We start from the raw sequence: 22,408 nt of genomic DNA on the forward strand, positions 1-22,408 counted from the left end.
TCTTGTCTTGAATTTATGCCATCGCAGCTCCACTGATGTGATGTGGAATGCCTATGTACATAGAGTCGGTTGCGATCACACCTTCACCGGCCGCCCTTTTTGGTACACAATCCCAGAACATCTCTGTGGAGTGGACCTCACTGAGTGTTCCTCTAGTAGCCGTAAGCAAGATAACTGCCGTTAAATGTCCGTCAAAATACTGTTTCATGCATCCGAGCCCTCCCGAAGTTCAAACAAGTTCAGGATCCGCTGAGCTCATCCTCCTCGACATCTCCCCGGATTTTGTGCTTCTGCTTTCCGAAGCTTATGCGAAATTCCCCCCCTTCGGTGTCGTCGAGGGCTAAGCGCTTTTCATTTGCTCTTAGCGTTCTCCACTTCCGCCAAACCGTCCTTCAACGCTTCGAGCGCCTTGTCGATCTCTCCTCTCGACTCATCCATGGCTGAGACACCCATGTGTCCAAAACGAATGTATCTCGCCGCAATCTCCCGATGAAGACCACCGGCAAACACAACACCCCGGGACATCAGTTTGGGGAGGATCTCCGGAGGAGTCAGCCCTTCGGGTAAATATATTGCCGTCATGGTGTTGGCTGCATTGGCTGGGTCGGTGGCCAACTGCTTGAGACCCATGCTTGTGATTTTCGATTTGACATACTCGCTCACCTTGCGGTGTTGGGCGAAGCGGGCATCGAGGGGTTGTGAGAGAATCTGTTTGAGGGATGTGTTGAGGGCTTGGACTAACTGGGTAGGTGGAGTTGCAAAATACGAGGCTTTCTTGGCCTCATAGTTCTGCATGATGGGCGTCCAGTTCTTGAAGCTGGCATAGTAGCTTCCTGGAGGGGATTTGCGGGACTTGAAAACGTTCATGGCCTTCTCCGAGACCATCACTATCGACATGCCAGGAGGGCAACCGATGGCTTTTTGGGATGCTGTCAAGCACACATCAATGGCCATGTTATCAAAGTGGATCTCTTCTCCTCCCACGGAGCAGACACCGTCAACAACTAGAAGCGTCTCAGGAGACACACGTCGGATGAGGTCGGATAGCGGTTGAATCTGAGAAAGGACTCCTGTGGAGGTGTCGACATGCGTGACAGTCAGGGCCTTGTATTTCTTCTCCTTTAATGCTGCCTCAATTTCAGCAAGTTGCGGCCTGTCCCCGATGGGGGCTTTTAGTTGCGTTGGCTTTGCGCCGTAGGTTGTCAGGCAATCCGCAAATGAGTCTCCGAAATAACCAGTGTGCAGTACCAAAACATCTTCACCAGGCTCCACCAGATTCGCTGCCACGAGATCCCAGCCCAGTGTGCCACTCCCAGCAAGGATGAAAGGCTGAGACGCCGGGTTAGTGGTCTGGAAAAGATTTCTTAACAGCGTGAGCGTCTCGCCAAAGGTGTTGACGAATGGTTGTCCAACGTGGGATTGCGCATAGTGACTCATGGCCTGGGAGACTTCATCGGTAATCTCAATTGGCCCCGGGATGAGGAGGGAAGGGTGAGGAGGTTGGGAGGACATTTTGGCGGCGGATGAGGTAGACAATTGTCGTTTTTGAATCTGAGAGGGTGTTCTAAGGAGATGTACAGGTGGTGCTGGAGCGACGTAGGGAATGTCGTCTGCGGACGCTGGTAACGAGTCCAGCTCAATTGTATAGGGAGTGTTAATGGGAGGATAGGAAGACTGTTGGTGTTGTTCCAGGTGTCGTGAGATCAAACTCAGACGACTTGTAGCTGGAGAATATGGACGTGAGCCGGAGGGAGCCAGCTTGAAAAATTTCCTTGTCGACTTGTAAACGATGGTGATGGTGGGGGACTGCGAGGGCGATTGGACGTGCGAATGCCGATGCAGGAGACGTGCGGGGGGACAGCCAACAGCAGACAATGAGCGTGAGAAAGGACTGTGATGCGATAACGGAGACAAGAGCGAAGACGAAAATGATTGTGGACGACAGAGAGATGGAGTCCAGGCCGCCATTGTCCCAGTAACAAATCGACACGCGTGTGAAGGCAAAAAGGGTGTTGTGGGTAATAAAAATGTCCGAAGCAAACTCTGGTGCTGGGGCTGGGGCTGGGGCTGGTGGGCTGGGGAATGAGGCTTTAGGGATTACTTTGGTGCCTAAGTGAGAGCGCTGGGGGCAGCACCAGAAATACTTGATAGGGATTGTACGGGAGACCCTGGGCTATTAGGGGGGAGTGGTAAGACCAGGCCGGACATCTTCGCGGCGGCAGGAACTGCTACGCCGGCCATCTCTTGGCCCTCGCAGCACCCAAAGTGATTGGGCCGCTAAATTCGGCGGTAGAGACCACGTGGACAAGCGAGCCCGATTGGCACGTGACCGGCTAAAATAGCCAACGGACTACTCAACCGCCAAAACCACCTGCCATCGTTCATCTCACCTACCACCACTCCTATCATTCATGATTCTTTCTCGAAGAGGATGGATCAGACATTTTGTCTACCTAGACTGGTCCATTTTGATGTTGAAGTGGATCACTTAGTGTGGGGGAGGCTAACCAGTTGTCATTTCCAGCCTTATCCGTCAATATGGAAGAACATCATCATCAGCTGCTGCCCAGTTAGTGCGGATGCATAGCATAGAAAATGAATTCTCCATCTCACCTTGAAAATCCCGTAGCTTCCCTAAAAACGCCGATTGAGCAGACCTCTCATCCTGTTGCTTCCACCACTTTTGCAGCACAGTCTGACAAGACTTCACATTCCCCATTCCGTAATTCATCCACATGGTTTTCAGCAAGCTGCGGACCTTGTCCCTGTCTGATTTATCTGTACATAGGATACCCGCCACGAATAAAGGAGGTAGCGCGGCCACCCCGGGGCAGGGGCCGGCTTGGTACGTGACAGCTGAGAGACAATCTAGGATTGATCGTCTGCTATCGTCGATCAGTTGCAAAGGAACGGACAAGGACCCACGACGAAAGACCTGAAGAAGAGCCATATGATGATGGGCTTCATCGACGAGGTAGAGGTCATGATAGACGGCCCAAGGAAGGTCTCCATCACTCTGTGTCCGTGACATCTTTCTCTGTGCCATTAATGCTCTGATCTGGTCGAATAATAGGTGGGACTTGTGCTCCAGAGGCGAATTGCAGTCAAAATGCGGTGGCCCAGGCGGACAGTCGCAGCAAAACTCCGAGTTACAATCATCTCGTATTCGCTCCAGGTTGTTAATCTCTTCAAAAATCGGCAGCAGGTTCGTCGAATATCCAGCTAGGTCGTCAATGTAAGCATGGCCATCATCACAATGCGTGGTTAGTATGCACCCCTCGAATCTTTTCGAACAGCAAGCCAAAGCTACTGCTTGCAGCGCACGGTATTTTCTCCTGAGAAAGCTGGAAATGGCCGATACACTGGCACCGCTTGAGCGGCTGTGTTGAGCAGAGAGGGTGGCAGCGCCATAGAGATGTGACCTCCATGATGAGTTGCTTGTAGGAGGGGATATGACTTCGGCCATACATAAGAGCAGGGTGGTGGCAAGGACTTTGTCGTTTTCGGTTGGACTGAATTGGCCTAGGGCAGATCTCAACTGTGTAAGGCTGTTCCCCTTCATCAGTTCAAATTGACAATCTCCTTCAGAAAGGCCGGATGTTCGGCGATGAGCAGCTGCTAGAGCAAGAGTTGCAGACAGCAAATGCGGGACCTGCATGGCCATGGGGACAATGACCGAGCAAATTTCGTCTTGAATTCCTTTGTGGCAGGAAATCGATACGGTCATTCTGTGGACAAAGTAGTCGAAGAGCGGCTTGAACTCTTCTTTTAATGCTGGCGCGGCCCTTAGCGGCTGGGGTCCCAAAGAGGCCTCGGGATAAACGGTCGAGTCCTCGATCTCATCTGGCAGTGGCTTAGGCGTTACGCGACAGAGCGCAGATGTACCTCGATCACGGCTTGGACTGTTACTTCTTCTTTTAGGCGAACATGTGTAAATAAAGCTTTTATGAGTCGACTGCTGTTCTTTGCAAAGTGAATCAGACATAGCCCAATGCACTCGAGTGCAAAACTTACGGCCCGGGACTGCAATGCTTACAGCTCTTGCTCCCGATTCTAGACAACTGCCGAAACGTGACTTCTTGAACTGACGCCCGCCCCAGGAGATTTTCCGTGAGTATACACAGAGACGGCCTACACTCTGGCAGTAACCACAGGTTGGTTTCGCCTCGTTGCATTTCCAATGCCGCCGGCGACACTCGTCGCAGCCCGTGCGGGACCGTTTTTGACGCTGAACTGCATTAGATCTGGGGTCTGCCATAGCTAGCCGCCAAAGGCGCGGCTGTGAGGCGGGATGCGCAGAGATCTTAGGCAGTCTGGTCAATGTAGCCTATGTCGCGGCGATAAGGTGGAGACGGTTCATGTTTGCGTACATTGAAGTTTCTCGATGGCAGTTGTTGGGCGGTTATGACACCAAAGGACTGCTACGTCAGCCGACTCGATGGAGAGGAGATTGATCGGGCAGTCCAGCACACCCAAGTTTCACCTTCAATGTTGCATCTCTCTCCCTAATGAGTTGTAGCAGCATGTGAAGAGGATGGTAAGCAGCCGTCGGAAACGATGAAGTTATCAGCCGATAAAAAGATAGGATATGGTTTCCCCTCTAGGTTTAGCGTGCCGCGTCCTACGTACGAGGTACCAAGTAGTGGGGCGCAGATGTGTCCGACCACAGGCAACGTCCAGATATCGCAGTCCGAGAAGAACAGCATTTCCATCAAGGGCGGGCAGAGGATTTGCCAGATATGTCAAGCAACAGGCTATGGGGAAGGTGACTACCCTGGCTATCTTTCGCGACAAGGGCTTATGCGCCGTAGTTAAAGCGGACATGCCTATGAATATGTACTTGGTTAAGTATCTTCTGTTGGGCAGCTCTCTCGGCCTTTGCTCGCCTTTTCCCAATAACACTCACAAAGTACCATCAATATGGACGAAAGCATCGTCGATGAACGCTCGCAGCTACTTTCCCGGACTCCCTCCGCTTCTACCAAAGAGGAGGATGTCGCTTTTGATATCCTTCACGATCTCGGTGGTCTAACCAGGCAGACAATTCCCATTTGTCTATCATTCGCGTTGCAAAATGCGGTACAAGCAATCAGCGCCCTAATAGCCGGGAGTGTTGGTTCGTTTGAGCTGGAAGTCACGTCCTTTGGGTTCATGTTCTTCTCCTGCACTGGAACCATGATTGGTATCGGCGGCGCAACAGCACTTGATACGTTATGTGCTCAGGTCTCAACCTCCCATTTGGCAGCAGATAATCCCAAAATTCTAGGACTCCTGTTACATCAATGCTTGCTTATCTTGCTCGGGATCTTTGGCCTCTTGATTGCGCCAATCTGGGTATTTTCGGGACACATTTTCATCGCTCTAGGTCAGCAGCAAGACTTCGCATTTGCAACGGGCAAATTCATGTTATTCATGCTCCCCGCCGGCATGTTACAAGTTGTGGGCGAATGCTTGAAGAAGTTTGTGCAAGTTCAGGGCGAGAGCAACATCGTGGGACTGTCCACGGCGGCAGCCAGCGCGGTTGGCGTTCTGGTGACCTTCGTCCTGGTTCGTTGGACGAAGCTGCGGCTCTGGGGTGTTCCTTGTGCCTTCTGCATCTACCAACTCCTTACCGTTGTTGCATTGCTTTGCGTCATTGCTCGGAAGCCTGCAATTAGGAGGACCTGGTACGGGTCTATTTTTGGCATTCAGAAAGGGATATCACGTTTGGCCTTCTACGCTGTCACTGGGATTTTGACAATTGCTACTGAGTGGTGGAGGTGAGCTTGCCGCATGTTCTGCTTTCACATCAGATCTAACTTTCGATGCACTACAGCTTCGAAATTCTTGCAATGATGGCCGCAAGACTGGATCCCAGCTCTATTGGAGCTCAGAGTGTAAGTCTGGAGGCCTTTCTAGTCCGTCACTTTCTCCTGTTGACATTGATTGTAGATATTGATGTCTTCCGACTTACTCTTCACAACGGTGTCACTTGGGATAAGCGTGGCTTCTAGTCACCGTATAGGTGGCTTACTTGGTGCCGGCAAGGGCCTGGAAGCGAGGAAGGCTATAGCGACACCATACCTCCTATCTTTCGTCATTGGAGGCATCGAGTTCCTTGTCATCATGCTTTCAAGAAATGGCTACGGTCGCCTTTTCACCAGCGACGAAGCGGTGATCGAGAAGACGGCACAGGTCCTCCCACTAATGGCTGGGTTCCAAGTTCTGGATCTTTCCAACGGCGGCGCGAGCGGAATACTGCGAGGTGCAGGAAAGAACCATTTGTCAGGTGTTTGCAATTTCCTGGCTTATTATGGGGTGGGCTTGACAACTGCATGGTTTCTATGCTTTCAGAAGCATTATGGTGTCTTTGGTTTATGGGCGGGCATCATTACCGGGAGCGGTGCACTTCTGGTTCTGCAGTCTTGCTGTATTCTCAGCATACGATGGAGGAAGTTGGCTAAAGATGTATCTAGATTACATGCCACATCGGACTAACGAAAAGCTGCATCAAAATTTTCTATGGACATATCCTTAGGTACAGAACAGTTACCACGGTCCGAGAAGAGGTCTACAACATGTTAAACATTTCTGGCTGGCACATGCCTTGAATGGGAAGTACTCTGAGGTTTTTATATCATTGTTACTACGACAGCCTATTACTTGCGAATGATCTATTACGTCGCTCTCTTCCTGCGCGTATAGCAATATATCTGTCATAGCACTCGGTGATAATGAGTCGAGGGGAATTATGAACGTCCCGCAGAGAGCAGACTCTCTGGTGAGGGACAGGTTGAATTGAAGTGGGTTTCAATGAGTATATCGACCTTAGTAAAACACTACAGCTTCTCGTTTCCAGAGTCTTCAAGCTCCACTACCTGCATTTCAGGATGAATATGACTTAAGACCGCCACCAAAATAAGAAGTATAAGAATATGTCGTTTGAGTGAGATAACCATTTCCCATACCCGACGCGACCAATTAGGCGATCAGCAGACTCATAGACCGAGTCTGTTTTTGACCAACCTGGTAATCAGCTTCACCTAGGTTAGCACAGATTCAGGGCCCGGTTGGTTCGACAACATACCTCGATTGTAAACTCTGCAGCAACTATACCTGTAATTTCGGCCTGATCCAGGGCTGGGAGGACCTCCACGACATCGACGCCGACAATGTTCAAACCATCAAGTGCATCTATAATGATTTGGATAATTTCTCTCGGGGTCCATCCTCCAGAAGCTGGGCCGGCAGTGCCCGGCACAAAAGCAGGGTCGAGACAGTCTACATCAAGGGAGACGTAGACAGGCTCGTCGTGGCTGATGACCGAACGGATCTTGTTGATGACACCCCAGACGCCATCCCTCTTGAGCATATCTGACGCCGGAATCGTCGTAAAGCCTACTTCTTGGTCGAGTTCCATGTCTTTCGCCGAGTCTAGCGAGCTTCGAATTCCGGCATGCACGTTCTTGGTGCTCAGCAGGCCTTCCATGCCTGCCCAGTAGTATGGTGTGCCGTCGGCGAACTGCGCTTGTTTGCTGCCGGCTTTGGCCCCGGCGAATACTTTTGGCGACCATGTGTCAATGTGCGCGTCGATGTGGATGGCGGACACTTTCCCATAGACAGTGTTCAAGGCTCGCAGAATCGGCAAAGAAATGCTGTGGTCACCACCAAGTGCGATGATTTGGGGATGACTCCTGCCAGTCTTTGAGCGCGTCATCAGCATTTATTTTTATTTTTGCTGAAGTCCACCGGTGTCTGGAATACCTTTGAAGACTTGATTCCCTTTTCTCCGGATCTCAACTCCTTCCACAGAAGTCGCTTGTACCAGTCTTCCATCTGGGCAAAAGCGAGACCATTATCGAAAGGAGAAATGGGCAGGTCTCCACAGTCAACTACCGATATATTCTGTTTATAAGGATTGATTGACTGGCGGTAGTTATAGTGCCCACTGCCTAATATCAGCTCTGGCGTGAATATACGGCCTCTGGAGACAGACTTACGCTAGAGAAGCTGCTCGAGAACCCTGACGCACAGCATTTGGACCTAGGCGCGTTCCAGTTCTGTATGATGTTGCTGTGTCAAAAGGGAACCCCAAGATCAAAATGTCGTCCACGGGTCCAGCCTCTGTCAAGCATTGCACAGACGGGAGTTTCGAAAAGGTTGTAATACCAGAGAATGCGAAATTGGCGGAAGGCTCAAGGTCATAATCATCGTCGTCCTTCGCTGAGTTTCCTATACTGGCTTGTTGAGCGCCTGGAGCAGGGACAGCGAGAGCAGAAGAACAAGTAGCCAATGCCGCCAGGCTATATAGAAGAACAAAACGCATCTTGAGTTGAGGACGAAAATCTCAATGTGAAAACATAAGGTTTCCCTTTTTGCAGCGCCGATTCATAAATGTGCGGGATCCGTGGCATTTGTAGTCGGAGTCCTGAATGAACAAGGTATACATCTTCAGTGATTGACGTCTCAGCGGAACCCGGAGGTATCTGGCTATCTGCGGAGTAGTCAGTCTAGGCTATGCCTACCCTTTCCAGGAAACAGGCATGTTGAGTGATAGATGATCGTAAACGGAGCACCGACTTTGGAGGTGGAGCTGGATCCGCTGGAGTATCCACTGCAAAGTGCCTCGTACTGTACAAACTAACCTAGCGTATTCATTCCTCTTTAGGACTAGTCTTATTTCTCTCGTAGCGTCTACGAGTTGGCAGTCTGAGTGAATGAAGATGGGGCGACCTGGAATCTGTGAGTTTGGCGACCGGCGCTCAAGGTTGGCAGTCAGGTTTCAACCAGACTTGAGACGCAGGCTTGGTTGGACTTTGGCGCATGTGAACGCAAGCACGAGCCCAACTTGAGGCTTGGGCTGCAGTTGATAAAACTCCAATCAAAACGCCAGCCTCGTGTAGTTCTGCGCAGCTCTACATTTAGGAGGGAACACGTGTTTCGCCCTGGTCCTCTAGTACGAAGCCTATCTCGGGCAGACGAAACTTCCTTGGGCTTGAATGCATATTTTTATTGAGACAAGAACCGCAGACGGCGAGAAAAGGAAGCCCAGAAGACACCGCTAGCACATTTGATCTAGTGCATTTTAAGGCTGACCCATCCCATAGTGTTTTCATATTCCGCTTTCCCCTCACCCAGCTACAGCTGCCTCTTTGCAATGGATCATTTACCCCAACCGAACACTACCACTCCGACCCCTCTTCAGGTCCCTTTCCTCGCCCGCATCGAGTACAATGTTGGAGATTTCTGGTTGTTGTATACCCGCTATGACAGAGAAGGTCTACTGTACAGCGCTGAAGAGGTTGCATCATTCATTCAGGCATGGTTATATTTTGGTCTCTTAGCAGAATTCGCTGGGAGGTCGATTGACCCGAAAACATTCTTGCGCCGTGAGGTGTCGGAAGATGGGATAGTCGCCGACTTCGTGTCCCTTGTCCCTTTGAAAGACCTAGGTCTTCAGCTCCGGCCGCTACAATACACGGATCATAGTGACGATGACCAAGACATTTACGACTTACCAGAAGAGAATGATGTTTCAGAGCTATCCCGTCTTCAAGAGCTTCTGAAATCTGCCAGATGGATTTGCATTGGCATTGAGAAGAAAGACGAATATCGTTCATCACCGGGACCCTTACCGGCCGTTCTTCTGTCTATTAGAGTCCTGATCGACACCCTACAATTCGCGTGTCTGGGAGCCAAAGCTGACCGTATACGACCCCACGGATGGAGTTTGCCTGAATCGGCTTTAACAGTTCAGTTCATTACTCGTTTGATGACATCAAACGGATGGTGTATTTTCCAGATCAATCATGTTTTACGCACCTTCTACTCCCCACTGGTTTGGTACATTGCGCAGATCCAGCGACACTATCGACCAGAAATTACCCATGACAAGTGCACGAGAGATGCATGTACTGCATTCAATATTAACCCAAATACGTATCAGACACGTCATGCGCAGCCCAGTTGTTCATGTGCATTCATCCCAATTCCCACCGACGAAATGAGAAGAATAATCAAGCAAGGAGGAATCCCTCTCGCATTCTTGGAGCGAAGCGGCGTCACAGGGGAGATCTCTTTGGGTGTGAAAGCCGCATGTGCCACTGATTCATACGTTGCATTTTCTCACGTATGGTCAGATGGACTTGGGAACTCTTCTTCCAACTCACTCCCGAGATGTGAGCTCGAGAGACTCGAAAATTATCTGAACGAACCTATAAAATTAGCGGGAAATATCAACGTCGGCCGGTTCCTAAATATGGACGCATTAAGAGGAACTTTTTCTCGGGAAAAAACGAAGTTGTTCTGGATAGATACCCTCTGTATTCCAGTGAAAGGGGATGATGGTGACGCAGAAGACTCCGATGAATTGAGATGGCAAGCGATCGCTAAGATCAATCCCGTGTTTGCAGGCGCGAATAAAGCCATTATTCTTGATTCCGAGATTATGGACCACGTTCGCGCGAAGAGTTCGGATTCATGTGAATTCTCAGCACGATTGTTATTCTCCACTTGGATGGGAAGATGTTGGACGCTCAATGAAGCTGCTCTCAGTCCATTACGCCAGTTGCGTTGCATTGAGAGCTCAGTTGACCCGACCTCATACACACGCGACCTTTTAGAATTGGGTTTCTGGTCCAGTCCTGATGCAGCAACTTTCTTCCGCGACGATGTATACCGATATTTATTGGCGCCGAATATTCCGGGTTGGGTCAAGATCGCGAGTTTCATTTTGCGGGGAGTCAGCCGCGATGTTGCCGAGCGTGCTCAATATGCGAAGAAATTTGGAAGTCGAATAGAGAAGATGCTGTGCATTCCTCTAGAGAAGGGATTAGATCAGTCGTTCCTCCAGGAATGGAAGTCGAAAGGTAGTGATTCCATTGAAACACGAGAACGGCTGCAGCATTTCCGGGCTTGCTGGAACGCTCTTGCCAGGCGCGAAACATCTCGATCCGAAGACAGGCTAAAAATTTTGGCCAATTTATTGGATCTTAACATGTTTCATATCATCAGCTCTCCGCAGCCAATGATGACTCTACTAAGAAGCTTACCCGGTGTACCCCTGTCAATATTTTACATTCCAAAATCAGATACGACCGTGGAGGATACGGGAGTCGCAAGCGCGAGCGACAAAGGGCACGAGGCTAGAGAAGATGAGCACAATAGATGGCTTCCTCTTTATCCAAGCAGGTTTCAGCTGGTCTCCGAGGCATTTATGACATGGGGAGAGGAATACCTGGAGTTGGAGGAAATGCCAGATTGTACGGACTTGTTCATGGCTAATCCTAGCATACTCGACGTGAATACGCTGTGGATTTCGGAAACCCGGTACCATGTCGAGTTCATTCGATCAGCCAATGACGACTTCACCAAACGCTACAACGGGGCAATTTGTCTTCTCATCGATAGAGACGATTATCGACAGGGTCTTCATGGGAATTTGCAAACGACCGCTCTCCGAGGAGCTTGCCTGCAGGTCTTGAATGCGGTTGAAAAGAGTGACTCAGTACGTCAAGGTGAAAGGATGGTTGAAGAGGATGACTCGGAAAATCACAAGACCCTCTTGAGGAGGGGAAGTTTATGTTTACTCGATGATATAGCCGAACTTCACGTCTCTGCCGTGTTTGACTGCCCAATTCTTCTGACGAGGCTCCCTGAAGAGACTAGAACATGTTGTGACGGTGATCTTATCATTACATACCGAAGAGTTCAGCGTTGGTCTTTGAAAATACTTCATAGTAAGTCTCCGTGCTGCAAGATGAGAAGGCTCTCAATCTCGACTAACCCAGACCGTATTACTGTCTTAGATTGCCCCGAATCGGCAGCCCTACCGTTTCGCAAGATGGTTGTCGATTACACGATGTGTTCATATATTTTGATGGGAACAACGGCAGCGCCTGGTATCATTGTTGCTGTAATTGCGTTCCAAGCACTCGTCGCGATCATTATCAGGTCTTTCTTCAAGCGGCTTTGGGTTGAGGCAGCGGCAATGATAGTCAATCTCTCCGTGAGTCCAACCCTTGTCCTTTTCGAGACCCTCGACGGGCTTTCCCGAGCAATTATTCTCTCTATCCCCCCGACCATCTACGCCTACGCGAAGAGCAGGACCGGCGGCACTTCCAACCTAGACAGCATTTATATCTATTCTGCATTTTTGACAAATGGATGTACCTTACTTACGTTCTTGGCTTCCAAGTTCTGGCTTGGACCCCGGATACGCAAGGAGTGGCTGGCGAGGTTTAATCAAGGAGAAGCAACCGAGAATGAGCTTAGGTGGTTGCGAAGGGCACAGAAGATACAACCATTATTCGAGGTCATCTTCGACATCTATGACAAAATCCTCGGCATGATCTTTGGTGATTAAGAGCAAGGAGAGAATGAATTATATCATATAATAACCGCGAGAGACTGCTTCGAGAAAGAGAGAGAGTGTACCTGTCACGGAAACTGCAAAAGTAGCCCTGAGTATAAAATCACTCAAATAACCAAAAACTGCTTTGGAGGTCGAACGTGCAGGACTAGCTGAGCAATTCACAGAATATGACCCATTGCTGGCGGTTGGGGGATTAAGATTCTTGTGATGTTCAGAAGGGTGCAGAAATGAATCGGGGATTTTATTTTAGCAAATCGTGAATTTGGAAAGGTTGCATCAAGCCTCAGACTTTTTGAATGAAAGGATGCAGATTTGTTTTAAGGATTTATCAACTATGCCACGTGGCACAATCATACGATTAGGCCATTTTTGTCGCATTATGCTTATAGATGTAAGGCCAGTGGCTACATTTCGGTTTGGCTCGCAGCTTGTAAACATTCAGTAATTGCTCGGGCGACATATAAACGTTCGATTCGTTGAGTCCAGCAATAGAAATACGGGAATTATCCGCCATGTAGATGTGATATCGCTCTGCTCAACAGGTCAGATGAATCATTTACATGCATGGATAGGTCCGGTATTAACCTCTTAATTGGAGGACGACGCCGAGCGTCAAGCCAAGGAATCCGAACATTCCTGACTGTTGTACAATTTGATCCCACCTTTCTGTTGCCCCTGATCATTTGTCAGGCTGTTGCAGATGAGGCCAGATTAAAAGACGTACAGTTCTGAAAGAGTAGGTTGTAAAGCGTCGTTCTCATCAACGAGATTCGATTGCTCATGGTCTTGAGATCTTCGAACCAAATTTTACGCAGCAACGGATCACGTAGAATTTGCGCGGCGATCTTCATGCTCTATGCTGGAGGATTCGATCTTTCGGAACGCACCAGTCTCCAATTCTGATTCGCAATTCTGTGCAATGTCTTCGGACTTGGTCGCAAAAATGGTAGCCCCAACCCGTTCGCCTGTCATGGCTAGTAAGCTGTGCAAACTCCTTCTGGTCTGCTCCCAGACCGGCTTACCATACAGTCCCCTATTATTCGCCAATGAGACAGCTACCGCAGCTTCCATGCTAAGGTTGTTCACAAAATAACGGATGGAAAATGTGTCTTCGTCAAAATTTCCAGACCTGAATCCTAAATAGTCTGCATCGAAAAGGGGAAAGAGTTGTCGTTCTTTGACGATCTCACCAATTTCTCTCCATTGGTCTTGTGCAGGATCACATCCCGTCGGGTTATGGGCGCAAGCATGTAAGATGACAATCGAGTTTGGTTCGGCCGAGCGTAGTGCTTTTGCTTCAGGGTTATAATATCGAAAAGCGCGAACTTGAAAGCCAATGGGAGAAGACACCAAATGATGATTCGACCAAAACCCACGCTTGACAATTCAAAGAACTGCAATTCCTGATTAGTGATCCCGCCAAGTGTAGGCTTCCAGTTCCGGAGAGGCTCTGACAGGTGGCTATCTGTAGACGAAGTTAGTACAAGATAATGGGAAACGGCTCACAAACATACCCTAGGTCGGATTGCAGCATAAACCTTCTGTCCCAAAGACGAGTTCTACAGCCGCGGCTTTGAACTCGGGCAATCCAAGAATTGGCAAATACTCATGGTCCAAATTTGGACTTACCAGCCTTCTCCGAGCTCGGCGGACAGCAGGTAGAACCCAAGAAAGCCGTCCTCATTACGATAGCTCCCTTGTCCAAGATTTACTTTCATAGGGGACAGATCATCACGATACTCAGTGGTGAGAGCAAAGACGGCGTCTTCGGGAAGTCGTGGTGCCGTCTCAAAGAAAGACATACTTTGTGAAAGCTTGCCGATATGGAGAGGAAGCCTTCAAGGCATGAGAGCCTTCGAGCTTCCGGAATTCAAAGTTTGTTAAATTTTGCAGGGCTTTCAGAATCAAATCAAAGAAGCGAGCGCTATCCCACAAGAAGGATGCCATGATGCAAATCTAAAACAGCAAATATATAGGAGCGCCACAGTACACGCCGAAACATATTTCCTTACGAGCGCATTGATGGTAGATCTATTTCAGAATATCGCGGCAATTGTTCCGATCAATGAACCCGGCCTCGTTTGCGGTCATTCTAGAGAGATGATATCGGATGCGGTCGCCGGTGTCCGTCGTCAAGACGGTTTCGATTTTGGCAAGGGCCAGCAGTAACGGCAAACAGATGAGGACAAGTATCCCGGAATTGGAAAGACCAACCTGTAAAGTTCGGTCGACAAGTTGCCATGATGGCTGAATGAGGATGCCCACTGTTGAACCCAGACTTTCTCTAACTCTCCTGTTTCTGTCGCTCTTTTCCTCGCGTCTTTAATTTGCGGTGTACTGGATGGCAGATGCATTGCTGCAATTTTAACCTGTGCCATCGCGACGCTAGCTGATAGTGCCTATTTACTGAGCATTACCTTGCTCGAGAATCTGGCACCTTGAATAATCTACTCAAGAAAGCTCGTGAAATTTTCAAGCCTGAGACATGATAAGTACCTCGGTGTTGTGGCGTACTATTGCAAGGAACGGACTTATCTGGCAATTGTCCGGGAGGAAAACAATACGGTTCTTGTCAAAGTCGGACCGAGCCCATAGATGAACGCGGGCGATTCCCCTCTCTTCCCAGACTGCCGCGTCGCTGCCCAGTCGTTCTTATAGTTTTTTGTTTTGTCCGTGCCAGTTGTTCCGCATTGTAGTATTGATAATCTCAAGCGCATAGCGACCAATACAAAAATATAGTAATACCGGCCAGGGTACCGGAAGAAGTAACCAACCAGGTTGACAGGTCCTCCACCTTTTCCTACCAGCATCGGCCATTACTTACATGTAGGCTTCGAAAGCTACAAAATGCAGTTATTTACATACACTCTCGCAATACAGCGAGCCTGCAGCGTGCGCGTTGTTCCCCATAAATCAGCCACTTTGCAACGAATCAGTAGAAAAAGGCAGAGGAATCTGAATCTCGCAAACACGATCAACCTTACTTCAGAGAGCGAAGGACTTCTGCATACAAGATGTCAGACTCTCTGCGCTAGCTGTCCTTGCCGTGTATCTGGAGCGCTGAGAAGGACTCGCGTAATGCCATCGACTTCATCGGGTGGTCTAGAGTGTAGAGCTGTATCCCCCGGTTTGGTGCCGTGGACGTCCTCGATATGCTCCTCGATACCTTTGCCAGCGGCTGAAGACCAAGTGCTGACATGCTCTGGCATCCACGGCTCTCAGCACACTGCCGCTTGTGTCTGTCCAACGATCGAATTTGCGTCGATGAACTCCAAAGTCAATGATCTATCAATTGAACTTCGCTGGACGAGGTCCACTAGCTTGGAAAGGATATTTAGCTCAAGCTTCAACTTGACACTGTAAACAAAGGCTTTGATACTTTCTTGGTAAAGCTGGAGGCGCTTGAATTGTGGGGCCACAAGTGCAGTCTAAAAAATTGTCAGTCATAAACATAGTCGAATCCTTTTGATAGCTTACGTCCATGCAGATAATCATGATGTTGATTGTCAGAAGTTGCCAAATCATACTCCGAGTATTTTCCTTGGAGAGTGTGACGACAGATGGTAACGCAAGAGACGTACAGTGCCAGCAGGTCCGGGAAACGAGGTCCACCACCGTATCAAAGCCCCTCCCCCACGTCTCGCCACCTCGACTAGGGCGGTTGGGTTAAGTTGACCCATTTCAAAAATGTTCCAACGGTACCAGATCAAGGGCATCCGTCGGGGTCCCGACCCGGGTCTCATTCGCCAATCTCCAGCACAGGTGGGCTTCCTCTCGAGAGTTAATAGTCTCTGGACGTCCTTAGGGAAATGCTTTATTTCGATCCCAGCCTTCTCGCTGTTGGAAGTTCCTTCAATTGTCCTTCAGAACCAGCCAAGGAAAAGTCGAGAAGCTACTTGGCCGTAAAGATTATCAGGTAAATCGCACATAGAAATGGTACTTTACGGAATAACGTCTTGCCGGAGGTGGCAACGCTTATCTGCCCTGAGTGTTCAAGCCCTCAGCTAAATGCCTTCGTATCTGCTGTTCACATACCTGCATGGGGGGAGAAGCATCGGATTCGCAACCGTATTGTGGTATAGGGGTTTGGTTCAACCCCGCTTCTGACATCCGATGAACGGCGCCCAAGAATATCGGATGGGGTCCCGACAAGAACTAGACCCCAGATTTCGGAAAATCGTTCCGCCGTCACCACCACCCCATCCCATGATGGCGCCGTCCAAGCAACAGCCATCTCCTTGGGCAAGTTCCCGCGAGGGAAGCTTTCACTCGAGGGCCTATAACTATCGTATCGTATCCTGCCCTCCCATGGATCTCTCTAGTCCACCATCGACAAACGTCTGTTTGCCCGCGACTCTTAGTGTTCTTCCAACATGAACAACGAAAAGATTGACGACAAGTCTGTAGGTGCTCAGGAGAATGAGTATCGATCCTACAGCGTGGATGAAACTGGACGCCGCCTCTCTGTGACCGGGCGACGGGTGTCTATCGTTGATGACGTCTTTGGGGAGACTGTTGAAGGTGGTCCAAATTACTGTAATGTTCGTGCTTCGCAGAATGTCATCTAGCAGCAGAAACTGACAGTTTATGATAGGTCGGCTGGCTACGAACAGCCATCCTTATGATGAAAACACAGATTGGCCTGGGGGTCCTCTCGATTCGAGCATTGTTTGATGTTTTTGGCATGGTTCCCGGTGGTATATGTCTAATAGTGATCGCTATGATCACAACGTGGTCGGACTGTATTGTCGGTGTATTCAAGCTTCGGCACCGCTCCGTCTATAGCCTCGACGATGTTAGTCAATTGCTGTTCGGCTGTATTGGGCGCGAATTATTCGGTGTGACATCCGTCCTTTGTGAATTTTTCCTAACCACAGATGATAGCTCTTCTGCTAACATTGAACAAACAGACTGGATTTTCCTCGCTGGTGCTGGCATGCTCGGTATTTCGATTGGCCTGAATGCCGTCTCAACACATGGAGTATGTACTGCTGTTTTTGTTGCTGTTGCTGCAATTATAGGGTTCGGCCTCTTCCGCATTCAGACATTTAGCAAGATATCGTGGCCCGCTTGGGTTGGAGTGATATGTATCTTGACTGCAAGTATGTTATTCCTAGGAGCTACGCCTAGTAGACGCTGACCCTCTCATAGTTTTCACAGTCACTATTGCTGTTGGCGTACAAGATCGGTCTGCAGACGCACCTGCATCAGGTTTCTTTGTGTCGCATTACAAAGTCACCAACAATCCGTCTTTCACTGACGCCATCTCCGCTTGTTCTTCGCTGGTTTTCGCATACTCCGGCATGCTTACTTTGTTTTCAACCGTTTCTGACATGCGATATCCTCGACTCTATACACGATCCCTCATTATCTGCCAGAGTGTCGTTACGGCGACATACATCACGATCGGCGTTGTGGTCTATTATTATGCCGGCTCATATGTGGCTTCGCCTGCTCTTGGATCAGCCGGAGCCCTCCTGAAAAAGGTCGCTTATGGTTTCGCTCTTCCGGGTCTTATTGTTACGACGACTCTTGTCATCCACCTGCCCGCTAAGTATGTTTTGGGTCGACTTTTGCGTGGTACTTCCCACCTCACCGAGGGTACTGTTAGACATTGGGTGAATTGGCTAGGCTGCACGACTGGGATGCGACTGTCACTTATGTGATTGCAAGCGCCATTCCTGTCTTCGGTGGCCTTGTGTCCCTCATGGGGGCTTTGCTCGGCACTCTCATGTCGTTCCTGCCAATGGGCTGTATGTAGCTGTACGACAACGGGAGTAAATTTAGGGCGGAACGGAGTACCAAACTCTCACTGACAGTATGCTGGAGTTGTTTTGTGATCATTTCAGGAACTTTCTTGATGATTAGTGGTACCTATGGGTCGGTTGTTAGCATCATTGATTCGTATAAAGCCTCTGGTGGCTCTGTGGCCTGGTCCTGTGCCGACAATTCGAACTCGGTGTGAGATTATCCAATAGTGGAGCAATTCAGTGAAGGATACGTTGAAGGCACATTCATTGGCTAATCGATCTGGTTTTCTGGACGCAGAATTCTCGATTCGCTTGTGCTGGTCGCCAACTTTTGTATTGTTCTTTGTATATTAAAGTCGCTCATTCTCTCCGAGGGTTAGTGGTATTTTCAAATGTGATTTTGATGTTAGCCCGGTATCAAACACCACGTTCTTGGTGGCGGTCATGTTGATGAAGGATGATGAGCGTCTCAGCTTGCAATGTATCTTAGTTTTATTCCGCCTAAATGGCCCCGTTGAGGGGCAGGGCATACGATTTTCATAATCTCAATGCTCTTCAAGATATTGATACTTTCACAGGCAGTGCCGACCAGCGGCGGAGTTGTTCCCGGTCTGAACCTGCTCGGTTGTTTGTATGCCTGGTCTCGAAGTGTTAAGCATTTTCATTCGATCGCAAAACAAGGGCTTGAGCAAGCGCTCTCAGTGTTGCAGTTCTTCAAGCTCGGCCGCAGGCTGAATCTCTATCACGGGCGGCGGTATTGGTGAACAATAGTGCCGGTTCTCAATGACATGACCGACAGAACCAGGATTGCGGCCATTCTGGTGGTATTCATCGGCGCCAACGTTCCCAACCTGTCAAGCACCGGACTACCGTCGTTGTCGGCCGTCGTACAGCATTTTGGAATCTAGGGGAGCATGCTGTATCTGCTTCCTGCTCGGCCTCTACCCTATTCCAGTCGTTGCAATACGCGAGGCGAAATGAACCGGAGAGATTGAGAATTGGATCGCCTCTGGACATCGTAGCAGGAGCTGATATGTCTTCATGCGTATGTTAGATGGAAACTGCAACAACTGGGTTAACTTGTGTCTGTGGCGGCAAACATCGACGAATTCGTGGTCTGGTGTATTCGGCGAGAGACTTGCACGCATGCTTTACGCTTGGAAATGCCGATGTCAACATATCTGTTGCACTAGCTAAATCAGGCCTAGAGTACATCAGTCTTGGCGTTGCGGCACCCTCATCACCGAGTATCGAGTACTCCGCATTTAAACCTCTGGTCACTTCGGATGGATTTCTCATTCAACCAATCTTTTCCATCGCCCTGAGATTTGTCCAAAAAACTGGCTGGAGCGATGTTGTCGCCGACACTCCAATGAAAGGATAGCCCAGGGTACCATCCCCGAACAATAGGAAAGACGCCACAAGCTTCGATAACGACGAGGAGCCTCGGCGATTGATTGGCACACCAGAGAATTTATTCGAGAGCAAAGATTCGTATTCGTATTCAACCATCACCAAAACTAGCTTCAATTTCACGAGATTCTAGGGCTTTGAAGATTGCCTTTCCTCAAAATGGGGCTACACCGAAGGCATTGGTCTCCTTTGCATGAGCCCTTACCCATCGCGACAGCCAAAGCAGCCTTAGCGTGTCCTTTCGTTTTCGTAATTCGGCACGAAACTTGTGCGCTGTCATGTGCTTAGGAGGTCTCTGCTAGGCAGAACCCAGGCAGCAGGGACGTGATCAACCAGTAAAGACGTGTACCCCACCAACCCGGTATACAGCGATGAAGACTCGGTATTTATCGAGCAAGTCTATTGTTGGTAATTTATTTAACAGTTTGGTCAACCTCAAGTTCAACTTTTCAATCTTCTATCGCTCCAAGCACCAGCAATCCAAACGCAGTATATCTACATCTTGATAATCCAAAGAGGCTGCCATTTCTCCCTGCAGCAATCCGGATCGTGACCGCTATCAAGTTGAGGACTTGTTCTAGCCTACATCATGTCTGATGAGGCAAGTTTTCCGTCAATCACCTTCCTCACTTCCATATTTCACATTGCCACGTCCTTAGCCGGTCTCTGACGTCCACTTTCTTGACCTGTACAAGTGCTCCGATGATACTTATTCCCGCGTTGGTATCTGGATTCCGGTTACCGATCCAGCCCGCGCTCGTAAGTTCTACTCTGCGGTGCTTGGCTGGAAGTGCATGGAAAATGGTGCGCCTTCCCTCATTGAAGTCATCAAAGAGACCTATTTCTTCACTAAAGGAAATAACATCAATGGTTGTTTCTGCCTGATGGACAAGACCAACATCTTGGACACGAGGGACCCGATGGACAAGGATCGTGTTGGCGTCCACACTGTGTTTGCTGTTAGGGATATCACAGAGTCTCTGGATCTTGTGAAAGAGAACGGCGGCCATACACACCTTGACAAAACCGGTATGGGTCCGAAAATGGGCTTCGTTGCTCGCTTCGTCGACCCAGAGGGAAATTTGATGGGATTGTATGCTATGAGTTAATGAGCATGCAGTTCTACTGTTAGAAATTTAGTAGTCAAATTCGCGTCGCGCTGGATGGTGAAATTGTTCAAATGTGCAGCGCGTCCAAGCAAACAATTGTCTTTGTCTCATACGATCTTTGAATGGCCACTAAATAATACTTAGTCAAATTCCATGTAGTAACCACTACATCTTCAGACAGCTCAGACAGTTCAGACAGCGTTGTAAATGTCTCGATGTTAAGGATACAAGCTAGTAGAGCGTCAAGACACTAGGATCTAGGATCTTCTTTTCGGGCAGGGACATCATCCCGTGGACAGTTCAGTCTGACGAGGTGATCTGGAAAGCCTACGATTTTACGTAAATATGAGAAAGAACCTCTGGGACGGCTGAAGCTTGATATTTCTCTAGATTTCCGCAAGCGATGTTCAACTAGCCTGTAAACTCTGTTCCTCAATCGGATGCTTTCGTATACCCGTCGCCGAGGCCCGAATACGGTCCCTCCGTTCGCGCATCATTAATTTGACAAGCTGTACCATTATAATAGGGCGGATTCATCCTTGTATCTCAGTCCAAACATTGATCATTCTTCGCATCCCCCGAGCTGTCCTCTTCACTACAGAGGGCCACTCACCTCGACGTCCTCGAATATCGCCGAATCAGGGCGAGCCTCGCAAGCGGCGACAGGTTCATCCAATCCGACTGATCTCCGGCTTCTTTCCCGACTCGTCAGCTAAAATACGAGAATACGTACACAAGCTACCTTTTGCTACCTGCTAGTCTCTTAATCTGTTCAAGCCTGGCCTACCACTGCTGTTGGTCCGCCATGACATCCGATCATCCTTCTCGCGATGACTGGGAACGCCGCAAGTCGAGGTAATTTGAGCTCTTCTTACAGCAAGGAATGACACTAAAGTGTATTGTCAGATACGTGGGCGCAAGCCATGCCTTCAATGCTTCGTACGCCACAACAAGCTTAGGTTTGCCACAACCCAGCACATAGTAGCAGCTAACTGTCTCGTAGGGAACAACAGTACAAGGTCAAGTTCCAAGAATGGGGCTTCCGTAAGATCTTGAAACCCGGGGAGTGGCAGTCTATCGGCCACACGATACGTAAGAGACAGTATGAAGAAATCAAAGAAAGCGAGGTCTACCTAAACGGCGTCTTGATACCAAGGGCAAAGCGACAGGAAGCGTTCCACCGGTATTTTGACTTACCGAAGCTTCTGCCACAAGGGTACACAGGTAGCGTACATGCGCCATCATCCTCGGCTCACCCTTTATCTTTTTAGCACGACTAAGTATTCATCCTTCAGGCCTCGGGCTTCCAGCTGGAGTAGTCATACTCACACCTCCGTTGTCACCTTTGAGGGTCGGAAACATTGAGACCGAGATACTCGAGCTCACTATTGAACTTTTGCGCACCCGCAGCCACAGCGAGGGACTCATGCTCATTCATCTTCTTTACGAAATAATCTGCGGTATCCTGGGCCTCCTTACAATTGACGAGATGTCCACAATTCGCTTCGTTTGCCGATATTTCCTCTCCCATCCGCTTGATAATGCATTCTGTCGAAAATTGCTGACGGTAAGATACAACGCATGTCCTTCCTTATGATTATGCTCCTCTCTAGAGACGAGACTAAAGGGTTAGCCAGAACAACCACACTCTAGTGCTGGAAGCAAGAAGGACTCTGGCCAGCGGAGCGAGTTATGCCCATGCGTTGCACGATACCTTTGCAATACGAGGCGCTTTTCAGCCTGGTCGGCCTTATTCGGTCTCGCTGCTAGGTACTGGTTCGCAG

At 49.2% G+C, this 22,408-nt stretch overlaps 10 protein-coding genes across 10 annotated transcripts; 5 read left to right on the plus strand and 5 right to left on the minus strand.

Annotated features, from left to right (window-relative positions):
- Positions 1–351: 351 nt before the first annotated feature.
- Positions 352–3,664, minus strand: Z519_08349 (uncharacterized protein; the record flags this gene model as incomplete). Its single annotated transcript, XM_016766077.1, has 2 exons — positions 352–1,724; positions 2,614–3,664. The coding sequence occupies 2 exons, from the start codon at positions 3,662–3,664 to the stop codon at positions 352–354; spliced, it is 2,424 nt and encodes an 807-aa protein (XP_016618122.1).
- Positions 3,665–4,920: 1,256 nt separating this feature from the next.
- Z519_08350 (uncharacterized protein) lies at positions 4,921–6,477 on the plus strand (the record flags this gene model as incomplete). Its single annotated transcript, XM_016766078.1, has 3 exons — positions 4,921–5,759; positions 5,816–5,876; positions 5,932–6,477. The coding sequence occupies 3 exons, from the start codon at positions 4,921–4,923 to the stop codon at positions 6,475–6,477; spliced, it is 1,446 nt and encodes a 481-aa protein (XP_016618123.1).
- Positions 6,478–6,977: 500 nt separating this feature from the next.
- Z519_08351 (agmatinase) lies at positions 6,978–8,305 on the minus strand (the record flags this gene model as incomplete). Its single annotated transcript, XM_016766079.1, has 4 exons — positions 6,978–7,016; positions 7,067–7,681; positions 7,744–7,927; positions 7,980–8,305. 4 exons carry the CDS (start codon positions 8,303–8,305, stop codon positions 6,978–6,980), a joined length of 1,164 nt encoding a protein of 387 aa, XP_016618124.1.
- Positions 8,306–9,136: 831 nt separating this feature from the next.
- Z519_08352 (uncharacterized protein) lies at positions 9,137–12,343 on the plus strand (the record flags this gene model as incomplete). Its single annotated transcript, XM_016766080.1, has 2 exons — positions 9,137–11,717; positions 11,787–12,343. The coding sequence occupies 2 exons, from the start codon at positions 9,137–9,139 to the stop codon at positions 12,341–12,343; spliced, it is 3,138 nt and encodes a 1,045-aa protein (XP_016618125.1).
- Positions 12,344–12,710: 367 nt separating this feature from the next.
- Z519_08353 (uncharacterized protein) lies at positions 12,711–13,203 on the minus strand (the record flags this gene model as incomplete). Its single annotated transcript, XM_016766081.1, has 3 exons — positions 12,711–12,883; positions 12,938–13,027; positions 13,077–13,203. The coding sequence occupies 3 exons, from the start codon at positions 13,201–13,203 to the stop codon at positions 12,711–12,713; spliced, it is 390 nt and encodes a 129-aa protein (XP_016618126.1).
- Positions 13,204–13,488: 285 nt separating this feature from the next.
- On the minus strand, positions 13,489–14,154 carry Z519_08354 (uncharacterized protein; the record flags this gene model as incomplete). The annotated part of the gene is made up of 2 exons (XM_016766082.1): positions 13,489–13,813; positions 13,982–14,154. 2 exons carry the CDS (start codon positions 14,152–14,154, stop codon positions 13,489–13,491), a joined length of 498 nt encoding a protein of 165 aa, XP_016618127.1.
- Positions 14,155–15,570: 1,416 nt separating this feature from the next.
- On the minus strand, positions 15,571–15,847 carry Z519_08355 (uncharacterized protein; the record flags this gene model as incomplete). Its single annotated transcript, XM_016766083.1, has 2 exons — positions 15,571–15,780; positions 15,830–15,847. The coding sequence occupies 2 exons, from the start codon at positions 15,845–15,847 to the stop codon at positions 15,571–15,573; spliced, it is 228 nt and encodes a 75-aa protein (XP_016618128.1).
- An 878-nt stretch (positions 15,848–16,725) lies between these two features.
- Z519_08356 (uncharacterized protein) lies at positions 16,726–18,113 on the plus strand (the record flags this gene model as incomplete). The annotated part of the gene is made up of 5 exons (XM_016766084.1): positions 16,726–16,893; positions 16,947–17,208; positions 17,263–17,454; positions 17,504–17,906; positions 17,984–18,113. 5 exons carry the CDS (start codon positions 16,726–16,728, stop codon positions 18,111–18,113), a joined length of 1,155 nt encoding a protein of 384 aa, XP_016618129.1.
- A 2,286-nt stretch (positions 18,114–20,399) lies between these two features.
- Z519_08357 (uncharacterized protein) lies at positions 20,400–20,624 on the plus strand (the record flags this gene model as incomplete). The annotated part of the gene is made up of 1 exon (XM_016766085.1): positions 20,400–20,624. One exon carries the CDS (start codon positions 20,400–20,402, stop codon positions 20,622–20,624), a length of 225 nt encoding a protein of 74 aa, XP_016618130.1.
- An 805-nt stretch (positions 20,625–21,429) lies between these two features.
- On the plus strand, positions 21,430–21,895 carry Z519_08358 (uncharacterized protein; the record flags this gene model as incomplete). Its single annotated transcript, XM_016766086.1, has 3 exons — positions 21,430–21,479; positions 21,531–21,563; positions 21,628–21,895. 3 exons carry the CDS (start codon positions 21,430–21,432, stop codon positions 21,893–21,895), a joined length of 351 nt encoding a protein of 116 aa, XP_016618131.1.
- Between the last annotated feature and the right edge of the window lie 513 nt (positions 21,896–22,408).

Source organism: Cladophialophora bantiana, assembly GCF_000835475.1.
Source record: "Cladophialophora bantiana CBS 173.52 unplaced genomic scaffold supercont1.12, whole genome shotgun sequence".
NCBI classification, from domain to species: Eukaryota; Fungi; Ascomycota; class Eurotiomycetes; order Chaetothyriales; family Herpotrichiellaceae; genus Cladophialophora; species Cladophialophora bantiana.